Below are 24,466 nucleotides of genomic sequence, written 5' to 3'. Positions count from 1 at the left end.
TATTTTTATTTTATTTTTTAAACTAGATTCTGCATTAACGCCGGTATGGTGTCTTCCATGCTTCGTGCATGTAAAGGTCTCGCCCAAAAACAAATCAAATCTTAAGTAATCAAAACCGTGTCAGGTTAAATTAAGCCTTCAGCTTGCATACCTTGCTTTTGGGCTGTCTGAGTATTATATTTGCATTTCCCCTGTCATTTCACCTCAATATGAACATGTCTCCCCACTTGTATTTTATCCATTCTGCGCCGGTAAAACATTTGCTCAAAGATGGGAATAACGCACTGGCGAACCTATCTGAACAATGTAGTGTTAATATGTAGTAGTCACTGGTGGAAATTATTCCAGGAAAGTTGTAGGAGGGAGTTTAATTTACAGCACATTTGTATGTCCGAGCTTGCATTGCACTTACTGCGTTGTACAATTTGGTATTGGGCGGCTGTTTACTGTCATCTATGAAAGCTCGCGAATCACTTTTTAGACTGATTTTAATATGCGTACGACTTGATGAATAATGAAACACACACAATAGCGTATTGTAATTACAAAACGCCACTCACAATATGTGAGTTTTATACTAACTCTGAGCAATGAAATTATTTACACTGGTGTGATTTTTAGGTATAAAATGACTACTACTGCAGTAACAAAAAATAGCTCCTTCTGGTTAAACTATTATAACATCATTATATTTTTATATCTTCACCAGGAATCCTGGCACTAGCAAGTCTTTTATTTAAGAAAGTACGATAACTAGACTATAGATAGCATTGCCTATTGGGAAATGTAGTTTGTTTGGACCACAAAGTTTTCCTACTACAACACCCAGGGTGCATCGCTCCGATTGCTCCGCGAGCTAAACTGAGCAGTCAAATCTAAAATAAAAGCAAAACAAAGCAAGCTAGCAAAAGCACTTTCATTGCGGGAGTCAGTGTGTACTTTACACTGTACTCAAATGTTTAAGGATTGAAACTATTCATAATTGCACAGCTTAATAAGTCTACCTGTAGGACGTTTTTGTTTCTTCCCCACATTTTCTTTCGCAATGTTTACCTTGCTGCTAATTTTTGGACTGCAAAACTCGAGAACCGAAACTTACGATATTTTGTTGAAAAATAAACTCTGTCTCATTTAGGTTTCACTTCCTGGGATGTCTCGCTGCCAGTTTACTAGTAGCCGGTATGCGCTTGTTTAAATTTAAATAAAAATGGATACATGTTTACAACAAGATCGAGTCAGCAATGACTGCATGAAAACCGAAAAGTTAATGGACGAATATCTGCGATCTCAGGGGTTGTATCGAAAGGAAATAGCAAAAGATGGGTCCTGTCTGTTCAGAGCAGTGGCTGAACAGGTAAGAGAATGAACACCGTCATTTAAGTAAATTGACGGAAATGAATACCATTTAACGTGCTAATTGCTTTGGAAAACCAGGTAAAGTGAACACGTGTGATAGATGGTTGGACTTCGCAAATAACTGGTGTTTCCATGGTTCTATGTTAGGTCACCATAGTTAATTGGTTTTAACACATTTTTGTTTTCTACCTAGATACTCCATTGTCAGAGTCGACATCTAGAAGTAAGACATAGTTGTGTAAGTTACTTAAGAAGGAACAGATCAAAATACGAAGCGGTAAGATTTTTTTTTTTTTTCACTTAACATTTTATATTGACACATTTTAATTAAGAAAGGCGTAATCGATTTTTTTTTTCACTGTTGCAAGTCATTATTAACACTTACATTTTCATTAACATTATTATTTAAAATGTATTTATAATTGCAGTTCATTGAAGGGACGTTCGAGGAGTACCTGAAGCGACTGGAAAATCCACAGGTATAAACTGGGGACGCTTTTGGGGTATTTTATATTTCATATTTCTTTGGAGCATAAACCATGTTCTTCTAGTATCACACTCTTAAAAGAATAAAAATTAATTTTAAATAATCTAAGAAAGGTAATATAATTATTTTCATGTAAGCTTCTGTTTATTGTGTCCCAGGTTTATTTTGTTTACCAACATATTTTATTACAGTACATAGCTGCCAGTAACTGGGCTTGTATTACTTGTTACTTCTCCACAAAGGCAGATGGTGTGAGGAAAAGAAGAAAGAAAAAACAGGGCAATATGCAAACCACCAAAGTTCACCCAACATATGATAAAACTTTTGTAGCACATTTTATTGTTCATCAGTTATTGAGAATGTAAAAATCTGGGGGTCTGTAGAGGTGTTTGTGTGTTGAATTTACAGTAGGCATAGGTAATGATGATTTAGCCTACTTGTTCAATAATTTTCCATCAGTATTGGCCTGTAAGTTGATTAAAGTAAAAAAAATCACGCCATCCTTTTATAATGGGTGATATATTGTTTCATAATATGTTTTACAGCATGTGCAGTAAGTACACTGCCACTGTTGTGCCTGTTTTATTTACACACTCAGGCACATTTAAGAGCCCAGCAAGTTCCTAAGATAAAGGATTGACAGATGCTAACTATTGTGCGTTTGCTCTTAAAATAAAATGCCTTTAAGTATTTTGCTGCAAACTATTGAAATGTACAGAAATGGTAAAGGTCATCTGTAGTTTAGTGATTAAAGAGGAGTAGTCAGGCAGACCCTCTGCAGTTAACAGTTTAACTCCTTTACTATGTTTGTTTCAGTTTTACATTCAGTCTCTTTACATGTGTGGGTTTATGGCATATTGCTTTTGTTGGTCTCTGGAATGGTTGTTGAAACAGTTTGGTAAAAAGATTATTTACCTCTAATGTCTGTAACAGCCTTTTTGTTTTTCACACAGATCTGGGTTGGAGAAGTGGAAATAAGTGCCTTGTCTCTGATATACAAGTAAGGATTAGTGGAGGTAGACAGATTTGCAGTTTAACATCAATTTATAATAACATGCTTTCTTTAGCTCTCAGAATTTGAAGGTAGAATGCTTGGATTTATCACCATTGGCCTACTATGCACAAAGGGCAGACATTTCAACTAATGAATAATATAGTTAATTTACTGATTAGATGATTTTAAATACTGTTTCTCTGCCAACTTTCTTTGTGATTCTAAGTCATGTTATCCAGCAATAACATGAGGCAAAACAGTTTGAGTAAACAAAAAAAATCACAAAGGGTCCATGTTAGCATAGTGACAGCACCCTGTTACAGATCCAAGTCTGATTAGGTTGAAGTAACTGTCTGCACAGAAGTAACACTTTTTTTTAATCCAGGAAAAGTGAAAGTAAAGATGCATTTCATATAATAGATGTAACTGGAAGATGCATCAAGTGTACTTGGAGATAATGTCTCCCTTCCTAGTATAAAAAAACTAGATTCAATACACTGTAGTTGTTGCTTTAATATGTAAAGAGGAGGTAACCCTGCTTCTTACACAGTTCTCACTGTCGGCTCTGTACAGATCTCTGACGATTTTATTCCATTCCTTACAAGACATCTGATGCAATCCATGTGCAACAAGATGAACGTGCAGTATATGGCATGAAAGCTCTCCTATAGTATTTGCAGGCTACTGAATTTGACTGAGTGCAGGCAGATTCACAGGTTTGCATCACACATGGATGAGCGTTTAAGTGGATCCGTTATGCAAAATGCTGCATACAAATATAACATTATTTATTTATTGCTTGTTAAACGCCTCTCCCAATAGTGCATATACTATATAATCTATCAAAGCTGACTGTGTTATGGTTGCTTGATTTCTGGAAACTTGAAAAGCTGTTTCACTTTTAACTATTTAAAAAAAAAAAAAAAAAAAAAAAAAACCCTCCTATATACCACAGTTTAGCATAGTAACAAATGACTGTGAACTAGGGTTAGCCATGCTCTGGTGTGTGAACGGCTAACATACTGCTGTTTTATTAGCCTTCATCCTGCCATGTTTCTTGAAAATTGTCAGTGGAAAAACAAGTACACTACAGAGTAGTCCATGTTCTTTGTTATTTAATAAAAATAGATAAAATTAAATGTAGACCAAATTAGAGGTAGAAGTAACAAAGGCATTTGTTAAAAGATCAAATGTTGTATACATAGGTCTTTTGTGGTAAAGATATTTGGCTAGATATTTAGATACCTTGTTTGCTTCTTTTTATAGGCACGATTTTTTAATCTATCAGGAACCAGGAAAGCCACCAGTCAATATAACTGAAAACAACTTTCCCGACAAGGTAAAGTAGATTGGTGAACAGAAATAAGGGTTAGGCATTGTGTAAAACATTTAGCTTCAGTGAGAAAGTGAAGTGTACTTCTGTGAGAGTGAATTAAAGCACCACTGGGTTTTACGTGGAAATCCGGAGACATTTATCAGCTGGCTTACTTCCTATTCTAAGGCGAACATGAATTTTAAGATCCTATTGAAGTACAATTTAACAGTGGCCTCAGACTGTAAGCATTTATTTACAGCAGTCAACTTATTGGCAGTTGTTGGGGGGGCATTCATGGTTAAACTTGCAGGTAGCCAGTGCTGTTAAAGTCCTCTCCTGATCCATGACCATTTAATTCACAAACTCCACACTCCAAATAATAAGAATTCTAAAATATAAACCCACTAATTTAAATTTAGTTTTTTAATAAGATAAAGATGATGCAACTAGCAATATGTCATACTTTAAAATAAGTATTTTCAGTTGTTCGCATTTGTCTTTGTGTTATACCAAAATCACTAGGAATATCCTTTTTAACTGAGGAAGGACATACTCGCAAAGCATTTAAGGAAATGTATTACATAAGGATCTCTCATAACAGTCTATGCAAAGACAAAGCAGCTCAAATCCAGCAGGGTTGGAGACAATCTGGGGTTTCACTGTCTATCGGATGAGGAAAAAGCCTGTCTGTCATGTCGGCTCTCTCGATAAACTTTCCAGCATTTTCTAGTTCACGTGGTATATAAGGTTTTTTTTTAATTATTTAACCAGGAAGTCACACTAAGATTCAAAATCTATTTTTCAAGAGACCTGGCCAAGAAGGCAGCAATGCAGAAACAATCACACAGATCAAACTACATCGATTAACATGAACATTTCAAAAATAATAATACCACTGAAAAGTAATTAATCAGTACATTTCATTGGATTATTTGTAACTGTAAAATGAATTAAAACAAGTACATTTATCAGAAATACCATTTCCAACCTGATTTTTAAAATGTCTTAATGCTATTTAAATCAGACAGTTTTAAGTGTTTTTGAAGGTTGTTCCATGACCAAGGGGCAGAATAACTGAAAGCCCAGACACGGTACATATTTTTGGAATTGAAGAATGTAATGTTGACTGGGGTCTAAGTTGGTAGGTACTAGTACTGGTGGTTACCAGAGCACTACGATAAGATGGAGGTTTTCCCAGAATAACTTTATATACAAAGATTTACCAGTGCTGAAGTCTGTGTGAAGAAAGTGAGAACAGATTAATTTGATTGAGGAGCGATTTCCCTGTATCAGCACTGCATTGTGCTCCCTGCCTGCTTTTGCTTGTTCTGTTACGTTGACTAATAGGATTACATTTGCACCCTTCCTTTCTACAACTGCCGTCGCTGTTTGTTTTGTAAAGCGCCATTAAACTCTTATTGACACGTATTAACCCAGAGAAATCTCTGGTTCTCCATTTTCTTTATTGTGGCATGGAGTCAGGCAGCACACACACTTGGGATGCAAGTTTCACTGTAAGGATTCACAAAAAACATATATATATATATTTTTTTTCTCTGATAGGTTAGCCTATGTTTCCTAAATGGAAATCACTATGACTGTGTCTACCCCAAGCAGTTTACTGAAGCTGCAGCTTTATGCCAGTGTAAGTACAATCACTATATTATTTATTCTTTCATCTTGTAGTGTATCTAGCATATCCCTTTCAGAAGAAACGTCTAAGTTTGTGGCATTTAAAAAAAAATGGAGTCTACCACTAAACTGATTTGTAGATCGTCATAAGGCGATCAAGTAGAATTCTGCAGATATGTTTTTCGGAGCGCATGTATTTTTGGCTCGCATCCCCCAAAATAGAATAGTTAGAATGGCATTGCTTTGAACTGGATAACATCCTCTCAAGCTATACAGTCTGGTAAGTACTGTAATCCTCATCAGTCAAAAAGTATGAATCCCTAGAAGATTACAAAAACAACCCTCTGAAAGTAGGGGGCGCAAAACCTAGAAAAGAAGTAGCTAAGAATGTTATTTTATGAAGGACCAACCCCGTGTAATTTGAAAAAAAGGAGTAAAGACAGAAAACCTCAAAACTCAGGATATCTAACGATACATGTTACACAGTTCAGCCATTTTGATTAGTAATTTGACTTTTTTTTTCTTTTCACCAGTGATCTGAATATTTTCACTGAATCATGCATCCAGAAACACGTTTCTGGTGTTCATTTCTGTAAAACGAAAGAAGCTGCTAAGAGCAGAGCAGATCTGCAGATTGCCTTGCAGCTTGCATTACATGTCTTCCTCATTTGTTCCCAGCTATTGTATATGAACTGCTGTATGACAAGGTGTTGGGAGTGGATAGCAGCAAACAAACTTCCAGTCTTCAGAGCTGCAGTGAGTCCGATCAAGGTGCGTGTGAGGAATGTGTCAGCAGCGATGAGTCTGATTTGGATGCTAATAGGTAAGGATTTAACCTACTCACGGGTAGGGCACAATCAGTAAACAATTAATGGTTTACATTATGTAGCCACTAGGTGGAGCTGTGTAGCATGTGTGAAATCATTTTAAAGATGTGTAATATATATATATAAAATATATATAAAGCGCTGTTTGTTCAATGAATAATCTCCTATTCAGTGGAAGCTTCCCCTCTTTGTTGCACTATATAGTTGCTTGTTATTTAGGGGGTTCATGAAGTCACATTGCTGCTGTGGGAGAAAAACGAGTTAAAGAATCGCAGCTGTCAAGAGGTGGTGAGATGATGTAAAATTGCTGCATTTTTTTTGTTTTTTAACGCCAACTTGAAGATGAAAACCCTCCATTGCATTAAACAGTAATGCAGGAACACGCACTGCAGTCAGCTAGATTTTGGTTGTCCGTTTTTGTGCCTTCATGTGCTTAATTTTATTGCTCAGTGGTGAAAGTTTTTTTCCACAACAGAGCCAAGTGACTGTATTATCACCTCTATATGAATGTGAAAAGGGATATACTTTGATAATCTGGGTGTATCGGTTACTTGAAATCCACAGTGGTGAGTAAACTGTGCCTTTGGGGGAGAAATATAAGTATATCTCATGATACATGGTCACGGTTGAAAGGTAGAGTCAATTCCCATAGAGGAGGGAGGGGAAGGGGTTTTTTATCCTGCTAAATGAGGGAGTTAAGTTTCTATGACAACAGGGTAGAAGACAGGTGTTTCTGATGAGGTGGGGGAATGACCAATTCCCCTGGTAGTTAATAAATAGCACCTGGTGCAGTGTATTCAGTTTCTTTTCTTTGCACCAGGTCATTGTGCAGTTTTGTTTCCATTAGTACTTTTTAGAAGATTGTTATTTTTCATTTCTTTTATCCTTATGCGTTTTATTAACTGCGAAAGAAGGTAAGCAAAAGAAAAGTACTGATGTTGCATTTAGTTATTTTGCAAAGAATGTGTGATTAACAGGTTCTAACTTCCTTTTGAGACATGTTTGTAATGTAGTGCTTCTTATTCTTTCTGCTGCAGTATGTGATTGCTGCCGGTCCACTGTGAAACTTATTGCCAGTCCTGATTTGCTATCGAGGGCAGGTCACTCAAGCACAATAAACTGCTTAGAGATGAGATGTATATCTCAAGGATACACTCCTAGTTTAATGGTTACATGTACTGCCAATGTAAAGTAGTAGTCAGAAGAATCCAGTAATTCCGGGTTGTAAAATAACTGTCCCTCCCAGTAATATAGTTAGGGCTGAACTTTTTGGTTTTTGTTTTCCAAATCTCTACCACCCTTTTAAATCTTAATTGGTAGCTATCTCTGCATCCTAATAAAGAGAGAACTATTCATTACAAACTGGGTTTAAAATATGTTTGTTTTTTTTTCTCTTTGCTACAAATCAAGGAGATTAAATGATGGACTTGCTATCAGTGTACACTGTACTGGGTATTGTCAGGACAACTCTGTTAAATGAGTGAGAATAACAGAAGCACAACGATAAACTAGGTGACTGCAAGAATGAACTGCAATTAGGAGCAGTGATGAGCAATTAGCGTAGTCCTGTTTGGGGGGTGGATAGAAGGGCTCAGTCGTGTTATGAAGGTAAAAAAAAACAGCTTTGTCATAGATTAATTAGGAAACGGGATCTGTTCAAAATACATTTAAAGGATCATGTGATCAAAAATAAAACATGAAAACTTCTTGCCCTAAATATAGTAAACCTCTTTAGACTTGTAGGTTATTATTTGAAATATATATACCTGTGCTATTGCTTATTGCCAAAAATCTGCATTTTTATAAGATATGGAAGTAGGCTGCACTGTATTTGTAAATATTGGTCCATGTTTAATTTTTCATAATGAACCGAAGTATTGATACCAGGACATGTAGACTAAGACATGTTGGCTTTAAGTGTAACTCCTCTTTTGAGCATTACATGTATCCGCAGATTTGGGGGGTCTAGTGGAGAAACCTTAGGTATGTGTAACGAGCATTATAAACGTTGTCTTCATTATTTCACAAACTCAATTGAATCACCAATAACGTCTGTTAATTGTGCAACAGGTGTCAGTTTCCCAGCTACTTAATCAGTTTCTGATAAGTTGGAACAGATGACAATGTGGCTTGGCAGTGTTATTAAAGGGAAGCTCAGTATAAGTAATGTATAACCAGGTCTTTGCTGGGCTTGGTTAGCAAACTGGAAAGACACAGTAAAATTGTAGATCCCTATTGACGCTGCCCACTAGGTCCTTGTCATGATGGTTGGGAATTTGTACTGTTGAAGTTACATTTGCTTTTCTGTTCTACTGTTACATGGATACAGTATATCTGGCCATTACCTCATTAAATTAGTAGGTTTCATAATGTTAATGAAGATCCCCAAACTGAAACCATTAATTTTACTCCACTTTCTTCCCACAAACAGGACTGAAGGAGCTGCTGAACCTGCTGACATGAATACAGTCCGGTCCTGGTATAATAAGCAGGACCCTAAGGTATATTTAAGTAAAAAAATATATATATTGTAGAGTTTTGAAAGAACTTGGCACCCAGTCCTGGATTCCAGTACTTGTTTAAAAAAAAATATATATTTTTTGATGGTATTTGAAATAATGAAATTGGTCCCAGTACCTGTTTGCTGCCTAGAAACTCCCAACAGAAAGTAATGACTTAGAAACTCAAGCGAGTCTCATTACTGTGTTGGTGCTCTCAATTTGGTGCAGATTTAAGTGACTCTTTCAGTTTGCAACTTAATATTTTTAATGGGCAAAATCTAACTGTACCCTTGTCTTTGACTTAATATTGTTGAAGACCCACAGTCATTTTTTAAGCTGCAGTTGCTGCACTGCCTCATATCTGAGACTTTGTTTGTTTGTTTGTTTTAGGTACTGACTTATTTTCAGTGTTTGTATACTAAATATGTTGGTGACTGTGACATTGGTCTCTGACCCAATATGGCTACCTTATATATAGATTTCTTCTGTTTAGGGAGTACACTTTGTTACCGTATTTACATATGCACCTCTGTTTCTATGGATTCCCATTCGTAAGGATTCCAGTCCTGCTTCTGCCCCCCTATCCAGGAGGGTGCTCCAGTCTCTCGACCCAGCAGTATACAGAAATGTGGAGTTTGATGTCTGGTTAAAGTCTAAAAGAGGTAAGGCACTAGTGCCACTGTTTGGTCATGAAGAGTGTGGGGCTGTAGTCTGGCTACTAAATATGCATCCATTTAATGTTTTACAGCCCAACAAAAAATGGATTACTTCATAGCTGCTGGAATGCAGTACACCACTGGAGACAAATGCAAGGTAAGGATTTTAAACTCTGTCTCTCGCTTCTTGGGCAACCCATAGCTTGTTAATACCATTTAAGAAGAGAAGCATAATAAGTCCACTGCTGTCTTCGTACCTTCGTAGAGTATATTAGTGATGAAGGTACAGATCTAAAGTTTGGGATAAATAAGCCTTTTTCTACTGCCAAATAGTGTTCTGGAAACTGTTTGCAGTGAGATCCAATTGACAGCCATCTGATCAGATTCATTATACTGTTGGAGAGAATGAATGTGAAAATGTTAAACTGCGTGATAAGCAGGACCCTGACTTTAAATACCAGGTGGGTGTGTTCTAGGTGCGTTTGGATCCTAGTGGGAGGTTCTATAAAGCCTACATTCAAGAAGTCAGCCATGATGATGGTCCTGTGGTGGTTTTTGTTGAAGAACTTGGAGCGAAGTAAGTTGGACTAATTGGCAATTGGTCAGTTTATATAATTTTATTTATTATAAATACTTACAGCTATGGCTAAAAGTTATGCATCACCCTGTAGAATTAACTAATTTTGCTTCAAAATGAAACCTGCTGAATAATGTTACGTTAACATATTGAATTGCATGTTGCTTTCCATATACTTCATAAACAGACACATTGAAAAATTTGTCATTTTGAAATCTCACCTGAAATCATCTTGTACTATATTCTGGCTTCCAGTAGACTTTTGCGATATCATTTTTTAGTTTCTTTGATTACTTGACATATATATTTTTTTAAACTCTCTCAATCCTAAAATTCTTATTTTATGCAAAACCTTTTGTCATGCCAACAACAATCCCTATATGGTGCCATGTGTGATGGGGACTGTTTTTATGTTAATGCAATAATAAATACATTTCTCTGTTTTAAGGTACACGATTCCCCTGAAAAACCTTCGTCCAACATCAGAGGACCACCCCAATAGTGGCTGGAGCACAGTGATAGAGAAGAAACCTAAGAGACCCGGCCCTGTAACTGGGCAGAATCTGCTCTCCGGTAAGAAGCACATGCAGTTGGAGGGGAAAGTCTACCTGTAGTTTAGGTGAAAATAAGAGCATACTTTCGGCAGATTTTCTATCTTTACCAATAAAACCCTGGTTAGAGGGCATTAATGTCTGTTATTTGACAGCATTTGGAAGGCAAGTCATACATACAAGGTAAACAGACTGCCCTTCCTCCCTCAGCCTATTCAATCAGCACAGTCATAGCTACACTAGAAACAGAGAGAGAGAGAGAGAGAGAGAGAGAGAGAGAGAGAACCTTTCTCTACAGCCTTTCCTAATGTGATTAAAAAAAAAAAAAAAAAAAACTTATTTAAATAACAGCTTGAATAACACAATGTTAGTGTTTTATGCAGATTGGATTTACAAATATTTTTATTAGTGATGGACACCAATATTGATATTTTTATGATTGTTCAAAATTGCAATGTTGTGGGATTAAAAAAGAGTGTACGCTTGCTAATACTTCTAAAAATACAAACGCAGTGAGGCGAAGGTAAGTGTTCAGTGGGAGTGCTGGTGCTGTGAGGGGAGGGAGGTGCTCAGTGGGGAGTGCTGGTGCTGTGAGGGGAGTGCTCAGGGGGGAGTGCTGGTGCTGTGAGGTGAGGGAGGTGCTCATTGCTGTGGACTGTCTCCATAGCTGCAGCACCTGGCTCTTAATCCTCCTCTGCAACAACAAAACAAACACGTAACAAAACAACAAACAAAACTCCGGCTGTCAGTTTTGTTTTCAGCGCCAGGGGCTGTACTTGCGTAGCTGTGTCCCCTTTGTACTACCCAACTCCTCCCTGCAGTCAGCTCTGTGCCCCGGTGTAACCAATCTCAGCTACGTGCTTCCTTCAAGATGACTCACTTCCTGTTTCCACCACAGTCAAGTTGACCCGTCTATGGGGAAGGGTACTACCAACCTTACACAGCGCCCTTCCTGGTTGGGAGGGAGACTTACAGCATTGATTCTTTCTCTATCACACCTATACATGCCACTTGTAGGCTAAGAAACACCACACACAAGTAGTTTACCATTTTAAATATTTAATGAATTTGACATTATTTCAAGACCTTCCCCTGCGTCGCAGTTTCATTGGATGTTACCAGTGTGATTTACTTGCGCTCTTATTAATTTATCACCGTGGGTTAAATGTAAACTTTCAGTATTATAAATGAGGTGTACTTTTTAGACATCAAAATAGCATAAAAACATCCAACACATCTCAGAATATAGCACAATTTGGCATGACACTTTAGTTAATACTTTTAGAGGTGTTGAGTCAGCAATTGTACACAGAGCAGCTTAATTACTTCCAGAATGGCTAGAAAGTTAACAGCCTTGAAGTGAAATATGGAAATATTTTGGTTTTGAGGTTGATGATTGATTTGTTAAATATAACAAGACCTTGTTTTTCTCCATGGATATTTATGAAGCAAAGCACCACAGTTAAATTTATTGTTTTTAATATGTAAATATCTGTTAACGTGTGTGTGTATTTTACAATTGTGTGGTTATGTTTTTCTTTTCGTATCGTTGCCCACCTCTAGTTTTATATACCTCTTTCTCCAAGTTTTATATGTACTGCATACAGGAACTGTTATTGTATTAATGTGTGTCACTTCAACAGATGCTACTGACTATAGGGGAGTGAAGCAGCCAGCAAAAGCAGTCAAACCTCCACCAAAAGGGCCTCCAAAACATCAGCAAGCTGTGCTGACCAGAGCCTCACACCACTCTGGTCCTTCTGCAGGGCAGGCCCCACACTCCCCTACTGAGCAGAAACAAGGCAGCGGGACTCATCCACAGACTGCAAGGTCAGAGGCGTCTGTCAGCACTACTATTTAGTCTACTTGAGTAAACTTGCTATTGTTTTTTTGTATGGCTTTACAGACAATCGGGGGTCATAGATGTTGATCGGGCTAATTTACCATTCCAAGTGAAACAAGGGAGGAAACGGCTGCTTGGATTTGTGGTGATTGTTGCTTTTCTTTTCTCAGTGGAGAACAAGAATCCACACAAATCCAAGCAGCTGTTTCTTCACTTGTTTCACTTGGAATGGTATTAACCCGATCAACACCAAGACCTCCACCTGTGGTGAGTATCAGAATATTCAAATCTGTTTTTGCAGCTACTATTTAATAGTAGCATCTACACTGACACCTGCCTGTTAAACATGTTGCATGTTTAAAATGCATTAACATGCTGCATTTTGATTGTACTTGATACTACAGATTTTCCTTGCCGTCTTCTCAAATCCGTTAAATTCCATACATCGAGACTGGAACTCGGCGAATATATGGACAACCCTGCTTAACCATAATCGCTTAAACCTGGTTACATTACAAATAAATAAGAATAAAACAATGTGTATATTCTATAGTTAGCACACATAGGTTGAAACAATTACCTATGAATCATTTAAACACTATTTTAAGAAAGTGCAAAATGACTTAGGAAGATTTAAGAATTTATTTTGTGCATGAATTATTTGTTTTGAAAAGCAACATTAACCATTGGTTGTTTAGAATATACAATATCTTTCTCCATCTGTTCCTTTTGATGTGCTTCTTGCTTGTTGACTAGATCCTTGGCCTCTGTACCTTTTTGGAGGAGCAGATGTTTTTACTCCGGGTCAGCTTCAGGCTTTGGCTTCAAGGGACCAAAGCAGGATTCCTTTAAGGGTAGATTTAGGTACACTTTGGACAAGAAAATCACTCTGGTGTAATGGATGGAGTGGAGACACTGGTGTACTAACTGGTCTCTGGGTTTTTAACTTTCACTGGTCATCGTACACAAATAATTATGCACAATGCAATTCTTAGACGTGCCAACCTAATAAATAGCTTCAAACTACTAGAAAATGCAAATACTATCTTGGAGAAGCAGTACAGAGTTGGCACATTTACTGTAGGGACATTTTAAAGAATTACTGTGTGTTTTGCCTGAAATTTGCCGTCCCAGATTTATGTGAGTTTCCGCCTGTTTGTTGAACTGTGAGCTTTTGTTTCTTGTGACCTCATTCAATCCCTGCCGCATTCCAGATGGATAATACCCATGCATCTGAGTGTGTGTTGCTGCTGTTGCAGGAAATGTGACCTAGACCCTGGATTTTCCTGCACTTCAGGAGAGAACAGATACTTTGGTCTGCCACCGGAAGAGCGGAAAGCTAAAGAAGCTAACGAACAGTCGCGTGCTCTGTTGGAGATTCAACACAAGGATGAGCAATCCTTTCCAGCACTCTGTGTAATCCCACTGTTTGTATTTTGCTTTTCATAGAGGGAGAGGTGGTGCTGTATAATCCTTAAAGAGCACAACCATACACAAGTATTTATGAAGCTGGCATGTGGGTCTGAGGACGGAAGGCAATGCCTCTGTTTATTTACTGTCTGCCCTTTGTAAATGCTGCACATTGGGATGGCAAATTGCCTATGGCTTCTCCCTTCAAATAGTGCCTAACAGCACATAACTAGGTTTACCTACCCTCCACCCCTGATGAGTTACATTTAAGTCTAAAGGATATTCTTCATCAAGCATGATTCTAACTGCTTTTGATTTTTTTTTTTTTTTAACGAAAAGAACCAGACTGTTTGTCAAACCGCCATTCAAAGCAGTGATGCTAATAATCCAAAGAAAACCCAGAGTACTGAGAAGCGGCGCTCAAGGCGGCGAGTGGAGTCGCAGCAACCTGGACAGAAAGGTCAGCAGTCATTTTCAGTTCCCATTTAACTCTGTCAGCATCGAAGTGTAGGATTTGACACATGTTTTCATCCATTATATTAAAGTACAGGCAAATATTGCATATTCATAATCCAGTGACCATTATTTCAAACGGCGTGTTTTTCTTGCAGATAAGTGGAGTATTGGTTAATTTAAACATCCCATATGTGTAGTCAAGCATTTTAGGTTTTATTTTGCTCTGTATAGATAGGGACCTAGTGTCCTGTAAATGTTTTGCATGTAAAAATAGTGATTGAGACATGGAGCTTCCTAATGTGATTTTATAAAGCATAGTGAATGCTAAATTGTAGGGAACTGATGTGGTGTTTTGAAGTAGCCATCAGTAACCAGAAGGATAAGTCATACTTTTGGCTTGTTTTGTTCTATAATTGAGTTAAATGTCCAGACAGTAGCTTGTATCAAATCTGTTTGAATTTACCACTTTAGAACAGTATTTAGTGAGTGTGGGACTACCCTTTTTCTGGTCAGTGTTCTGAATATATTTCACTTGAATAGGAGTACACTTACCTATATTTCGTCGTTTTTAAATGCAAGATTTTTGTGCAATATTTGCAGACCCAAAGAATCAACGTGTCAAACCAGGACTGAAAGTTGAGCAAAATAAATCTCTGGTAAGACATTTCAGCTGTTGATTTAGCTTTTTGCACTGCATGTATTTTTATTGGTGAAATTGATACACATGATTGTTATGGACACTAGTCTAGCTTCCGCTTGCTTTAACCTCCTAACCTGGCAAACCCCTTGCACCTTTCAAGTAAAAGATGACAAATTGTGAAGTGATTTTGAGATGTATACTAATGTCTACTCAGAATAAAATAGACCACTGAACTAATTTCCCTTGTGGTTCAAGCCAGATTCAAATCCATGAAGCTAGTGACCTGACCTGTCAAGCCACCAAGCCACAATTCCTTGCTTTTTATAACTCAGGGGGGGGGGGGGGGGGGGGTGACCAGTTCTGCTGGTCACTAGGCCTCCTGATGGTAGATCGCTTCATTAAAAATACACATTGTGGTAGACTTATTAGCTAATTGGCCATTTGTATCCAAGTACAATTGTTGTGGTGTTGGTCTTTTTTATAGCTGATATTTTACGCACTTAATCAGGAAAGTAAGGGTATTGTTGTTCTGAGTTTATTTTAATACTCCTTTTTTGCTCTTGCAGGCTTTCAGCAATCCTGGGCCGACTGGTCCAGGTCCTGCTCCTGTTGCTCTTACCAGATCTCAGCCTCCTGTCTCTTTCTCTCACACTTGCCTGCCAGCAGACCCTCTGCCATACGAGGCTGCAACCTGCTGTCAAACAGGTGAGCGACATGCACTTTGCATCTGTTAGTTGTTGATGAAGGAGCCAGTGCGTAATGTTAGGTGTTTATTTCACAGGCATTTCACCAGTACCTAATGCACCTGCCACTGTGCCCAGCCCCGTGATGTCACATGGTAATGTGATGGCGGCCCCGATCACCCCACTTCCTGTTCCTCTGCCGGCGACAGGCCAGCCCTCAGTGCCATTGTCTGAGGTCTTAGCCTTGTACCAGGACCTCTTGTACCCTGGGTTCCCTTGTAATGAAAAGGGAGATGGTGTCCCTGCACCGCTGTATTCCTACTGTAAAAATGGGGACGATCTTCCAAGTGGTAAGTAATTTTTTTATTGCACAGATATTAACGTTTATTAAAAAAAAAAAAAAAAAAAAGTTAATGTGTCACTGATTTTATAATGGTGTATGACTTTCATTTGCAATTTTAACAAACTAACTTCAATGTGTACTTGGCATAATCCTGAAGTGTGGTTTGCAGTGATTCTTAAAAAAGGCAAAGAATTAACTGTTGGATTTTGAAGTCGCAATATTAGGTTTCCAGCAAAGAATAATTACTGGCATTCAATCACTTTAATATAAATAGATCATAGAAGAAAAAACTGACCATTAGAAATGTCAAGTTTGCAGTAAATCTGGGTCTAATGGTGTAACTGTTAAGCAGGTTTAAATGTTTCAGTCTTTTTTTATACATGTTAGAACTGTTGGAGAATCTGAATGACCAGAACCATTTGTTTTGTTTTTGCAGATAAATGCATTCTAAGGTTCTTTTTTAACCTGGGCTTAAAGGCAAGTTTCATGATTTTGATTTTATAAGGGTTGTAAATTCACATTTATTTTCTACTTTCTGTATCTACCTGACTTCAAGTAGTGCTCTTGGATGATGTGTGTATTAACTTATTCAACAGGCTTACAGTTGTCCCACGTGGCCACCCCATTCCTACCTCTTTCCCCTGCATCAGGCTCATTATAATGCCTGTGCAGTGCAGCCCAAAATGCCTGGCCCTGTTTCCTATGCAACTACTTGGTTTCCAGAGGGTGCTGCCGTGTGTCAGAGCGTCAGCTCCACCTCAGCCAGCTGCACCATACCGATTCAAGACCACAAGGACCTGCCCTTGCCAGCTGCTGGAAGAGCTCATGGTCAGTGTGAACAAACTGATAGCAAAACACAACCACCAACACCTCCCCCAGCAACTGTAGTAACTCCATCTCCGTATGGAGAGCCCTGCTCAGATGTACATTACTGTGTTGAAAACCTACCGTGCAGTAGCTATAACCAAATGCCTACTATGCCACTTCCCCTCGTACACATGGGAGGACTCAAATGGCCAACATATGGGCCGAATGTGTTCTTTGGGCGCTATCCTGTTACCGCTTCAATTTATCCACCTTTCCACTTAGGATACCCAATCCAGGGGTTTCCTATTGGAAACCCCACTGCCGAAGAATATTTCGAGGTCAGCCCCGCAGATGAAGAGGAAAGAGCTAGCCCAGTAGTAGAGAATTCAGCCAGTAAGGACAGTGGTCATAACGTTTCCACTGTACAAAGTGAGGGAGGGCTTGATGAGCCAAAAAAGGAAGTGCACTTCCAAAAGCCACTTCCTCAGCAGCACTTGTTGCCAGGGGAACAGGCACATCAGGTTTTGTCATCTAAGGAACTGCCACTCGCTAAGAGTGATCAGGGTGTTGATTCTATGGCAGAGCCCCCATCAGTTCAGCCTGAGACTGAAACAGGGGCTACCACAAAAGCTGTGTACAGACCTGTGCAGTTAGTAGAAGGTAGCAGGCCACCATTATTTACTGTTGGTCTACATAGGGAATGGGTTACCAGTGAGAGAGGTAGCAGCAGTAGAATGTGGGCTGATCCTAAAGATGTAGCGATAGAGCAAGAAACTGATAATTCAGTTCATGGCAGTTGTCTTGTCAAGGAGGATTTGCAGTATGAAGATGACCACAGTGATGCAACATGGAGCAAGGGCAGGTCTTGCTATAGCCAATCCTTTAAGGAAGGGAAAAGGTTTGATTATAGGAGGACAGATGACAGGGGAATGTATAGAGATAGAGGGCCTAGAGATGGGAGAGGTTACAGGGATTCACAGTTTGCTGAGAAGTTTGATAATCAGCATTCTCGACGTGCAGTTAATGGGGATAAGAGAGGCCACTATAAAAGGGCTCGAGGGTACAGACGAGAAAGAGGGCATTACCAGCAGAGTTATGAGGACTGGAGTTACAGAGGTAAATACCGACGGAAAGTGGAAGAGCCACAGGATTTAGACCATGATGCTCCTGTTTGAATGGTCTTTTGATCTGTGCAATGCTTGTCAGTTACATTCTCGGAATGTTTCCTGAAATAATTATAAAAAAGTGTGGTTTAATTAATGTTTTATTTAAATGTTTTTCATTTGCAATACGAAAATTTTAAATTTTGGTAAATCAACTATGGCTTGCTTTATTATTTTTATTTATTTATTTATTTATTTTATTTATTTATTTGAAAAAACTGAAATTTGAGTGTGGTTTTGAAATTATTATATTTGTTTATTTTTAGCGGCCGCCTTTACCCAAGGTGACTTACAGAGACTAGGGTGTGTGAACTGTGTATCAGGTGCAGAGTCACTTTTAACAACATTTTGCCCGAAAGACAGAGGACAAGGAGGTTAGTGACTTGCTCAGGGTCACTCAGTGAGTAAGTCTGGATTTGAACCGGGGACCTCCTGGTTACACCTCTTTAATTTTTTTTGTTTACTCCTGCTAAAATAGAAAACCAAACAATGGTATAACTTTTTAAATACTTGCCATTTGTGTTGTGATAGGGATACTTATAAAGCAAAGCTCCACAAAGCTGAAGTAAGTTATTGCTTTTAATATGTAAATATCTGTTAACATCTGTGAATGAAATATATAAATACACACACTGCTGTGCAAAAGTCTTAGACATGTTGCATTTTTCTACTCTGCATTGAGCATCAACAATTTACTCCAAGCCTCCACTAGTGTTTTCTACTATTATAACAACCTTGACTTGCATAAAGAAGGAAAAGCATTGAGTGAAATAACTTGCGTTACTTGATTTTCAAGGTGTGGTATCTGAAACTTAATCAACAAGTACAGAGAAACATCATCTGTAATTGACAAACCCAGGACTGGGAGACCCAAAAAGCTGTCCTGATTTCAAGAGTGACCTTTGTACTGTTGATTTGATGGACAAAGACACCTGTGCCTTCTGCCAGTTCTGTTGTCAATTCAACGTTTGTCTTCTTTCTATTCCTTAAGGATATTGTCTTCAAGTATTGCTCATCCTTGTTGGACAGCTTTTTGGGTCTTCCAGTCCTGGGTTTGCCAATTACAGATGATGTTTCTCTGTATTTGTTGATTATGCTTCGGCTACCACACCTTGAAAATCAAGTGATGTGAGCTATTTCACTCAGTTTTTCCTCCTTTATGCAAGTCAAGGTTGTTAGAAAACACAAATGGAGGCTTTGAGTAGAAAAATGCAAAATGTCTAAGACTTTTGCACAGCAGTGTGTATATTTATATATATATATATATATATATATATATATATATATATATATATATATATATATATATATTATATATATATATATATATATATATATATATATATATATATATATATATATATATATATATATATATATATATATATAGTGTGTGTGTGTGTGAATTTGAGGCTGTGTGGTCCAGTGGATAAAGAAAGGGGTTTGTAACGAGGAGGTACCTGGTTCAAATCCCGGCTCGCTCACTGTGTGACCTTGAACAAGTCACTTAATCTCCTTATGCTTAGTCTTTAAGGTGAGATGTAAGTGACTCTGCAGCTGATGCATAGTTCACACCCCAGTCTGTGTAAAGTCTTTTATAAAGGCCTCCGCTAATTAAACAAATAAATAATTAAGGGTCAGAATCACGATGTACCATTAATGAAGGCAAATGATTTAAAAACAAATCTATAGGATGCTTTGTAGTATTAATGATATTAAAAATGATAGTTATTGTTGTAGTACATTCTCAAATGTCAGTCCTTGTTGATTTATGAAGAACAATTGGGGATTATACTTATGATGTTCAAGAAGTTCTTAGCACACCAATATGTGCATGTTCTCCCCCCTGCATTAATATTACATCCTGATTTTTTGACCATTTCATTACACAAATGGCAAGTATTTTAAAATTTCCAACAAAAAAACTAAGCTTTAGTGATTTACCAATGTTCAATTTCTTCAATTAAGAAATGTTCTAAAAATGAGTGTTACACAAACACTTGAACCCCACACCCCCACCCTGCCTGATTTCATTAAGTAATTTTTACTTTTAACAGAAACAGGACTTGCCGAAATTAACCCTATTCTACAAAGAGAAATATACATTTTAAAGGACTGTTGAACAAAACTGAAACATTACTGGATCGTAGCTTAATTTGCGTAAATATCTCTAGTATTTTTTAAAGCTGCAGTTGTTAAACTCAGCCACTGAGTTCACTTAGATAAGTGCTTCTGTTTCCTTTGCCATATTGGCTTTTCTGAGACAGAGCTGTATTCTGCCCAGTCTCTGTTAAATACAAGATTTCTTTCAAATTTACCATGTCTGGAATGGGTGAAAGTATTACCTGAAGTTCCAGATATTGGTCACTTTTTTTTTTTTTTTTCAAGATTTTATTTTCACACTGATAGCAGTGAAATCTAATATTGTCTTTTACATTTTAATTAGTTAAGTATCTTGTGACTGTTTTAAAATCTGGTTTAACTTTTATACTGAAGTGTGTATTGATGATAATCACAAATAATACATGTGTGAATGGCTTGGTAAATCACAACAGGTTTAACATTTTTATGGTTGATCTATATTCAGACCAAGCATTGGTACTGTTAGTCCTTCATCTTTTCAGTAACCAAGTTCATATTCTCAAGACGTACAACTGTATTCATAATATTTGCTATATAAAAAAAAGCTTAAGTGCCTTTACCATTTTAAAAATTTGCTGAATTACTGAATCGCTTGGCAGTTCTATTTGATCATGTGTAATGTACCGCTACTGTGTGAAGCCCTGGGATTCTCCAAAGCTGCCATAGGTGTGCAACACTGGATTGTTTTATTTTTTGTATTGCACTGGTTTGTAAAACCATAAACTACTGGGTTTTTTGTTTTTGTCATGAATCAAACACGTTCATGCATTTATAATATAGTTGGCTTTTAAGGTGTACAAGGCATTTCATTAAAGGACTGCACTTTTTTTCTGATTCAACTTGATATTGCATGTTGGGATGTTTTAAATCGTGCCTTGAGAGCAACCCACTGCCAGTATTTGTATTGGGTGGCTTTTAAAATCCCAAATTATAATGATCAGAAGTGCATGGCAAATACATATCCCCCAGGAGCTGTTCACCAGATGTGTCAAAACTAAAACATCATGGGGTGTGATCGTGTATAAACACTGCCGACGCGAATGTTATGCCTCTTTATGACGCTTCTACTTTTGCTAACACAACTAACTAGCTGCTTTCTATGTTGCCTGTAGGTCCTTGCTTCTGGGGGCAACCCCCCTTACCTGCCCACATCTCTACCCCCTGCATGCAGTCTCCTCTGCAGTCCATTGAATCATTTAGCCATCCTGGTCCCAGTTGTCAACATGCCATACTGTGGCATTTTGTTTTTCCAAACCCTAACAGGATCTATCAAGCAAGGTGTCCAGGTGCTGTCCAGGCAAAGCACTACTGTGTGCCATGCACGGCATAAAAAAATTATATCTATATACACACACACTCTTATATAAAAGAGCACTGGCACTTTTTCTTAAAGCTGAAGTTGCTGAAAATTACCCCATGCGGTCAAGAACAATCAAGTATTCGACAGATAACTAAAACCACACCCAGTCAGTTATGAGACAGCACTGGTACCGGTACTCCACAGAAGCAGCTTTTGTGACTGACCTGAAGCTGGTGGTGGTGTTTTATGAAGTGGTTTGGCACTGATGATAGTTGAATTTTGTTTAGCTGGATTTAAAGAATTGCACTGAATGTTTGTGTTTTGCACTTTTTATGATGATCAATTTGTATTCATGGAAATGCCTCAGTTGTTTTGTTATAGGAAAAAAAAATTGTAAAAAAAAAAAAAAAAAAAAAAAAAAAAAAAACCCACTGAAGGATACACCTGTTGTGTCTTTTTTTTTTTAGGTGAATGTATCAGAATTTGTGACTATGGAGAAATCAAAGATTTAAGTTTTGTTTTGTGCAGAGTTGCCATTTGTTTAAAATGTGTCCATTTTGGAAATCTTTAAGAGAACTGACTTTTGTTTTTGAGGTGAATACACTGTAGTTTGTTTCAATCATTTTTGCCTGAAACTATTGTCCTTTATAGAAATGAAGAATAGGGCACCTTTGCCTGATGTTTTATATATGTTAGCTGGGGTACCTATTAAAAAATGTTTAAAAACAGATATAAATTGTAGTAGCATGTTTGGTCTACCTATAAGTTTAAAGTGTTAAGTATTCAAAGAAGAAAGTGATAACAGCCCAAAGACATTACCCAAGTTTAATTTCTCTAACAACTATTCCTGATGTTTTCTATTAATTTAATGAGACGATGGATTACAGACAGTAGTTTTTCTGATTTAACAACACTGCCACCTTTTTAAACTCCTCCATTTTAGCTTATTACCAATAAATGTTTTAGAAAATATAAACTCACACTAAGCAGCTGACAAGTCCATCTACGGCTGATTTTTATCTTGTGTTGACTGGCGTACTGACTCAATCAAGCTATTTTTCTTGCAAGCCAGCACAAGTTAAACTACAAAGGTTTACAAAAATATATATAAACCTAACAGCCTTAATGATTTAATTTAGTATATACGAAGTGTAAAGCAGTTTACAAAAGCTGGCCTATACCCAGTGGAGACTTAAACAGAAGGAGATTAGGAGTTATTATACCTCGGGGGGGTTTCCATGAATTCTCTGCTACCTATCAACTTTTTAAACAATTGTGATCTTTCTTGAATTTAAATATTACTGTTCAGTTAATGTTTTAAATTGTGCTGTTAAATATCATTAGTTCCCTTGTATTCTGCTGAATATTAATTGTATCCACGGAGCGCCTTTGCCGGATGCATCACTTGGCAGTCCACACAACACATTTTCTTAAATAGAAGGAACACGTCCCCTTCTTGTATTGGACGGAGAGATCATTAGTATTTCTGATCTGGTGTCTGGTTAAAGATACTTTTAAATAAATCATGAAGGTCTTTGCAGTATGTTCAATCATTAACAGGAAGCCACCTGAACAGGCTGTCGGGTCGCTAAATACAGTGCAACAGTTAGTGTGTCAATAAGTTTTATTTATTTATTTTTAAGTGATGGAAAATATGTATACTTACACTTCAGAAATGGGGACTTTTCACAGGGAATTACCCATTACATGGCAATAGGTAAATTACACAGAAAGCCGTGAAAAAAAATACATCCTTTATACCTAATAAACCCGTTTCTTGGATGATACATTAAGCAGACAAGCCCTGGTTTGCTATTTCAAGTCCTTGGCTTCGTCTCCAGATTTCAAATAGCGAAAAATAAATAAATACATAGCGAGGTCTAACTAATACATCCTGGCTTTACTCTTCAGACTGGGGCATAAATATGAGCAGCAAATAGACATCTCCTTTTAAATTTTGGGGGATTTGGTGTAGATTTTAATATACCTTTGATTTAAAATTACATCTCCAAAAAAAGCAGTACGATAGCATGTTTTTAAATTACTACATCTTATGCAAGGTCTCTGGAATTGGATCTTTATTTAATATTTAAAACAGTTCTGAATAGTTAGAAAATAAATCTAAATATTCCCACTTCATGTTACCTGTTCCTTACAGAATTACAGATAATTTGCATCAATCATCATTGTCTGCTGTAGGGCATTTGTTAAGCTTTCAGTTTCAATCATGTTTACTACACCAATTACACCAGCACCTGGGGCCTATTTCACAAATGTGGTTTAAAAAAGCCAGGTTTAGTTTAAGTTATCTGGTTTGAGTTAACAGTATATAACTTAGCAATAACTGTTGCAAGAACGTAGACTGAGTTTTAAATTAATCTAGATAACTCAAGCCAGGTTAATGTTTCTATCTATGTGTGTGGAACCAACTGTTTGAGTGTGTTATCATGGTAATCTTTATTAACAATCTGAAAAAATGGAAGCGACTTTTTTTTTTTATTGCTTCCGAGCAACACATTTTAGTTTCAACGTATGATAATGTTAAAGAGAGATATATATTTATTAAACAAAAAGGAAGAAAAAATAAACCCTGCTACTGCCAATAAAGCCAGGGTGGCAGTCTGGCACCCTGTAGCTGACACTTAATGCGCAAGTATAGTCACATCCTGAGTACACAAGCACAAATCCCTTGACTTATTTATATTATATATTTATATCTTGCTGTATTTTGATTAATAAATTAAGTATGGTCAATTTATAAACATAACATCCTAAAGAGTATA

General features: G+C 37.4%; 1 protein-coding gene across 3 annotated transcripts; it reads left to right on the top strand.

The window, feature by feature from the left end:
* The first annotated feature begins 843 nt into the window (after nt 1–843).
* LOC121321166 (OTU domain-containing protein 4-like) lies at nt 844–24,420 on the top strand. 3 transcript variants are annotated; one of them, XM_041260074.1, is made up of 21 exons: nt 844–1,354; nt 1,550–1,633; nt 1,785–1,835; nt 2,797–2,843; nt 4,104–4,176; nt 5,716–5,797; nt 6,463–6,607; nt 9,043–9,112; nt 9,606–9,774; nt 9,861–9,925; nt 10,245–10,345; nt 10,794–10,918; nt 12,540–12,726; nt 12,910–13,006; nt 14,489–14,609; nt 15,206–15,261; nt 15,812–15,950; nt 16,027–16,278; nt 16,708–16,748; nt 16,868–17,099; nt 21,496–24,420. In XM_041260074.1, the coding sequence occupies exons 1-21, from the start codon at nt 1,208–1,210 to the stop codon at nt 21,711–21,713; spliced, it is 2,502 nt and encodes an 833-aa protein (XP_041116008.1). In that variant the 5' UTR covers nt 844–1,207; the 3' UTR covers nt 21,714–24,420. The 3 variants fall into 3 exon arrangements, with proteins under 3 accessions (XP_041116008.1, XP_041116001.1, XP_041116016.1); XM_041260067.1 differs by lacking the exon at nt 12,910–13,006 and adding an exon at nt 13,999–14,155 and having other exon boundaries at nt 21,496–24,418; XM_041260082.1 differs by lacking the exon at nt 12,910–13,006 and adding an exon at nt 13,999–14,155 and having other exon boundaries at nt 9,669–9,774; nt 21,496–24,417.
* Nucleotides 24,421–24,466: the final 46 nt, after the last annotated feature.

Source organism: Polyodon spathula, chromosome 1 (assembly GCF_017654505.1).
Source record: "Polyodon spathula isolate WHYD16114869_AA chromosome 1, ASM1765450v1, whole genome shotgun sequence".
NCBI classification, from domain to species: domain Eukaryota; kingdom Metazoa; phylum Chordata; class Actinopteri; order Acipenseriformes; family Polyodontidae; genus Polyodon; species Polyodon spathula.
This window is presented reverse-complemented; position numbering and strand designations above follow the sequence as displayed.

Excerpts from the sequence above, each read along its gene's own strand:
- LOC121321166 (XM_041260067.1), top strand. The coding sequence starts at position 1,208 with ATGGATACATGTTTACAACAAGATCGAGTCAGCAATGACTGCATGAAA. Across the intron at positions 1,634-1,784 it reads ACAGATCAAAATACGAAGCG|TTCATTGAAGGGACGTTCGA; the intron begins GTAAGATTTTTT and ends TTATAATTGCAG. Across the intron at positions 16,279-16,707 it reads TGGGGACGATCTTCCAAGTG|ATAAATGCATTCTAAGGTTC; the intron begins GTAAGTAATTTT and ends TTGTTTTTGCAG.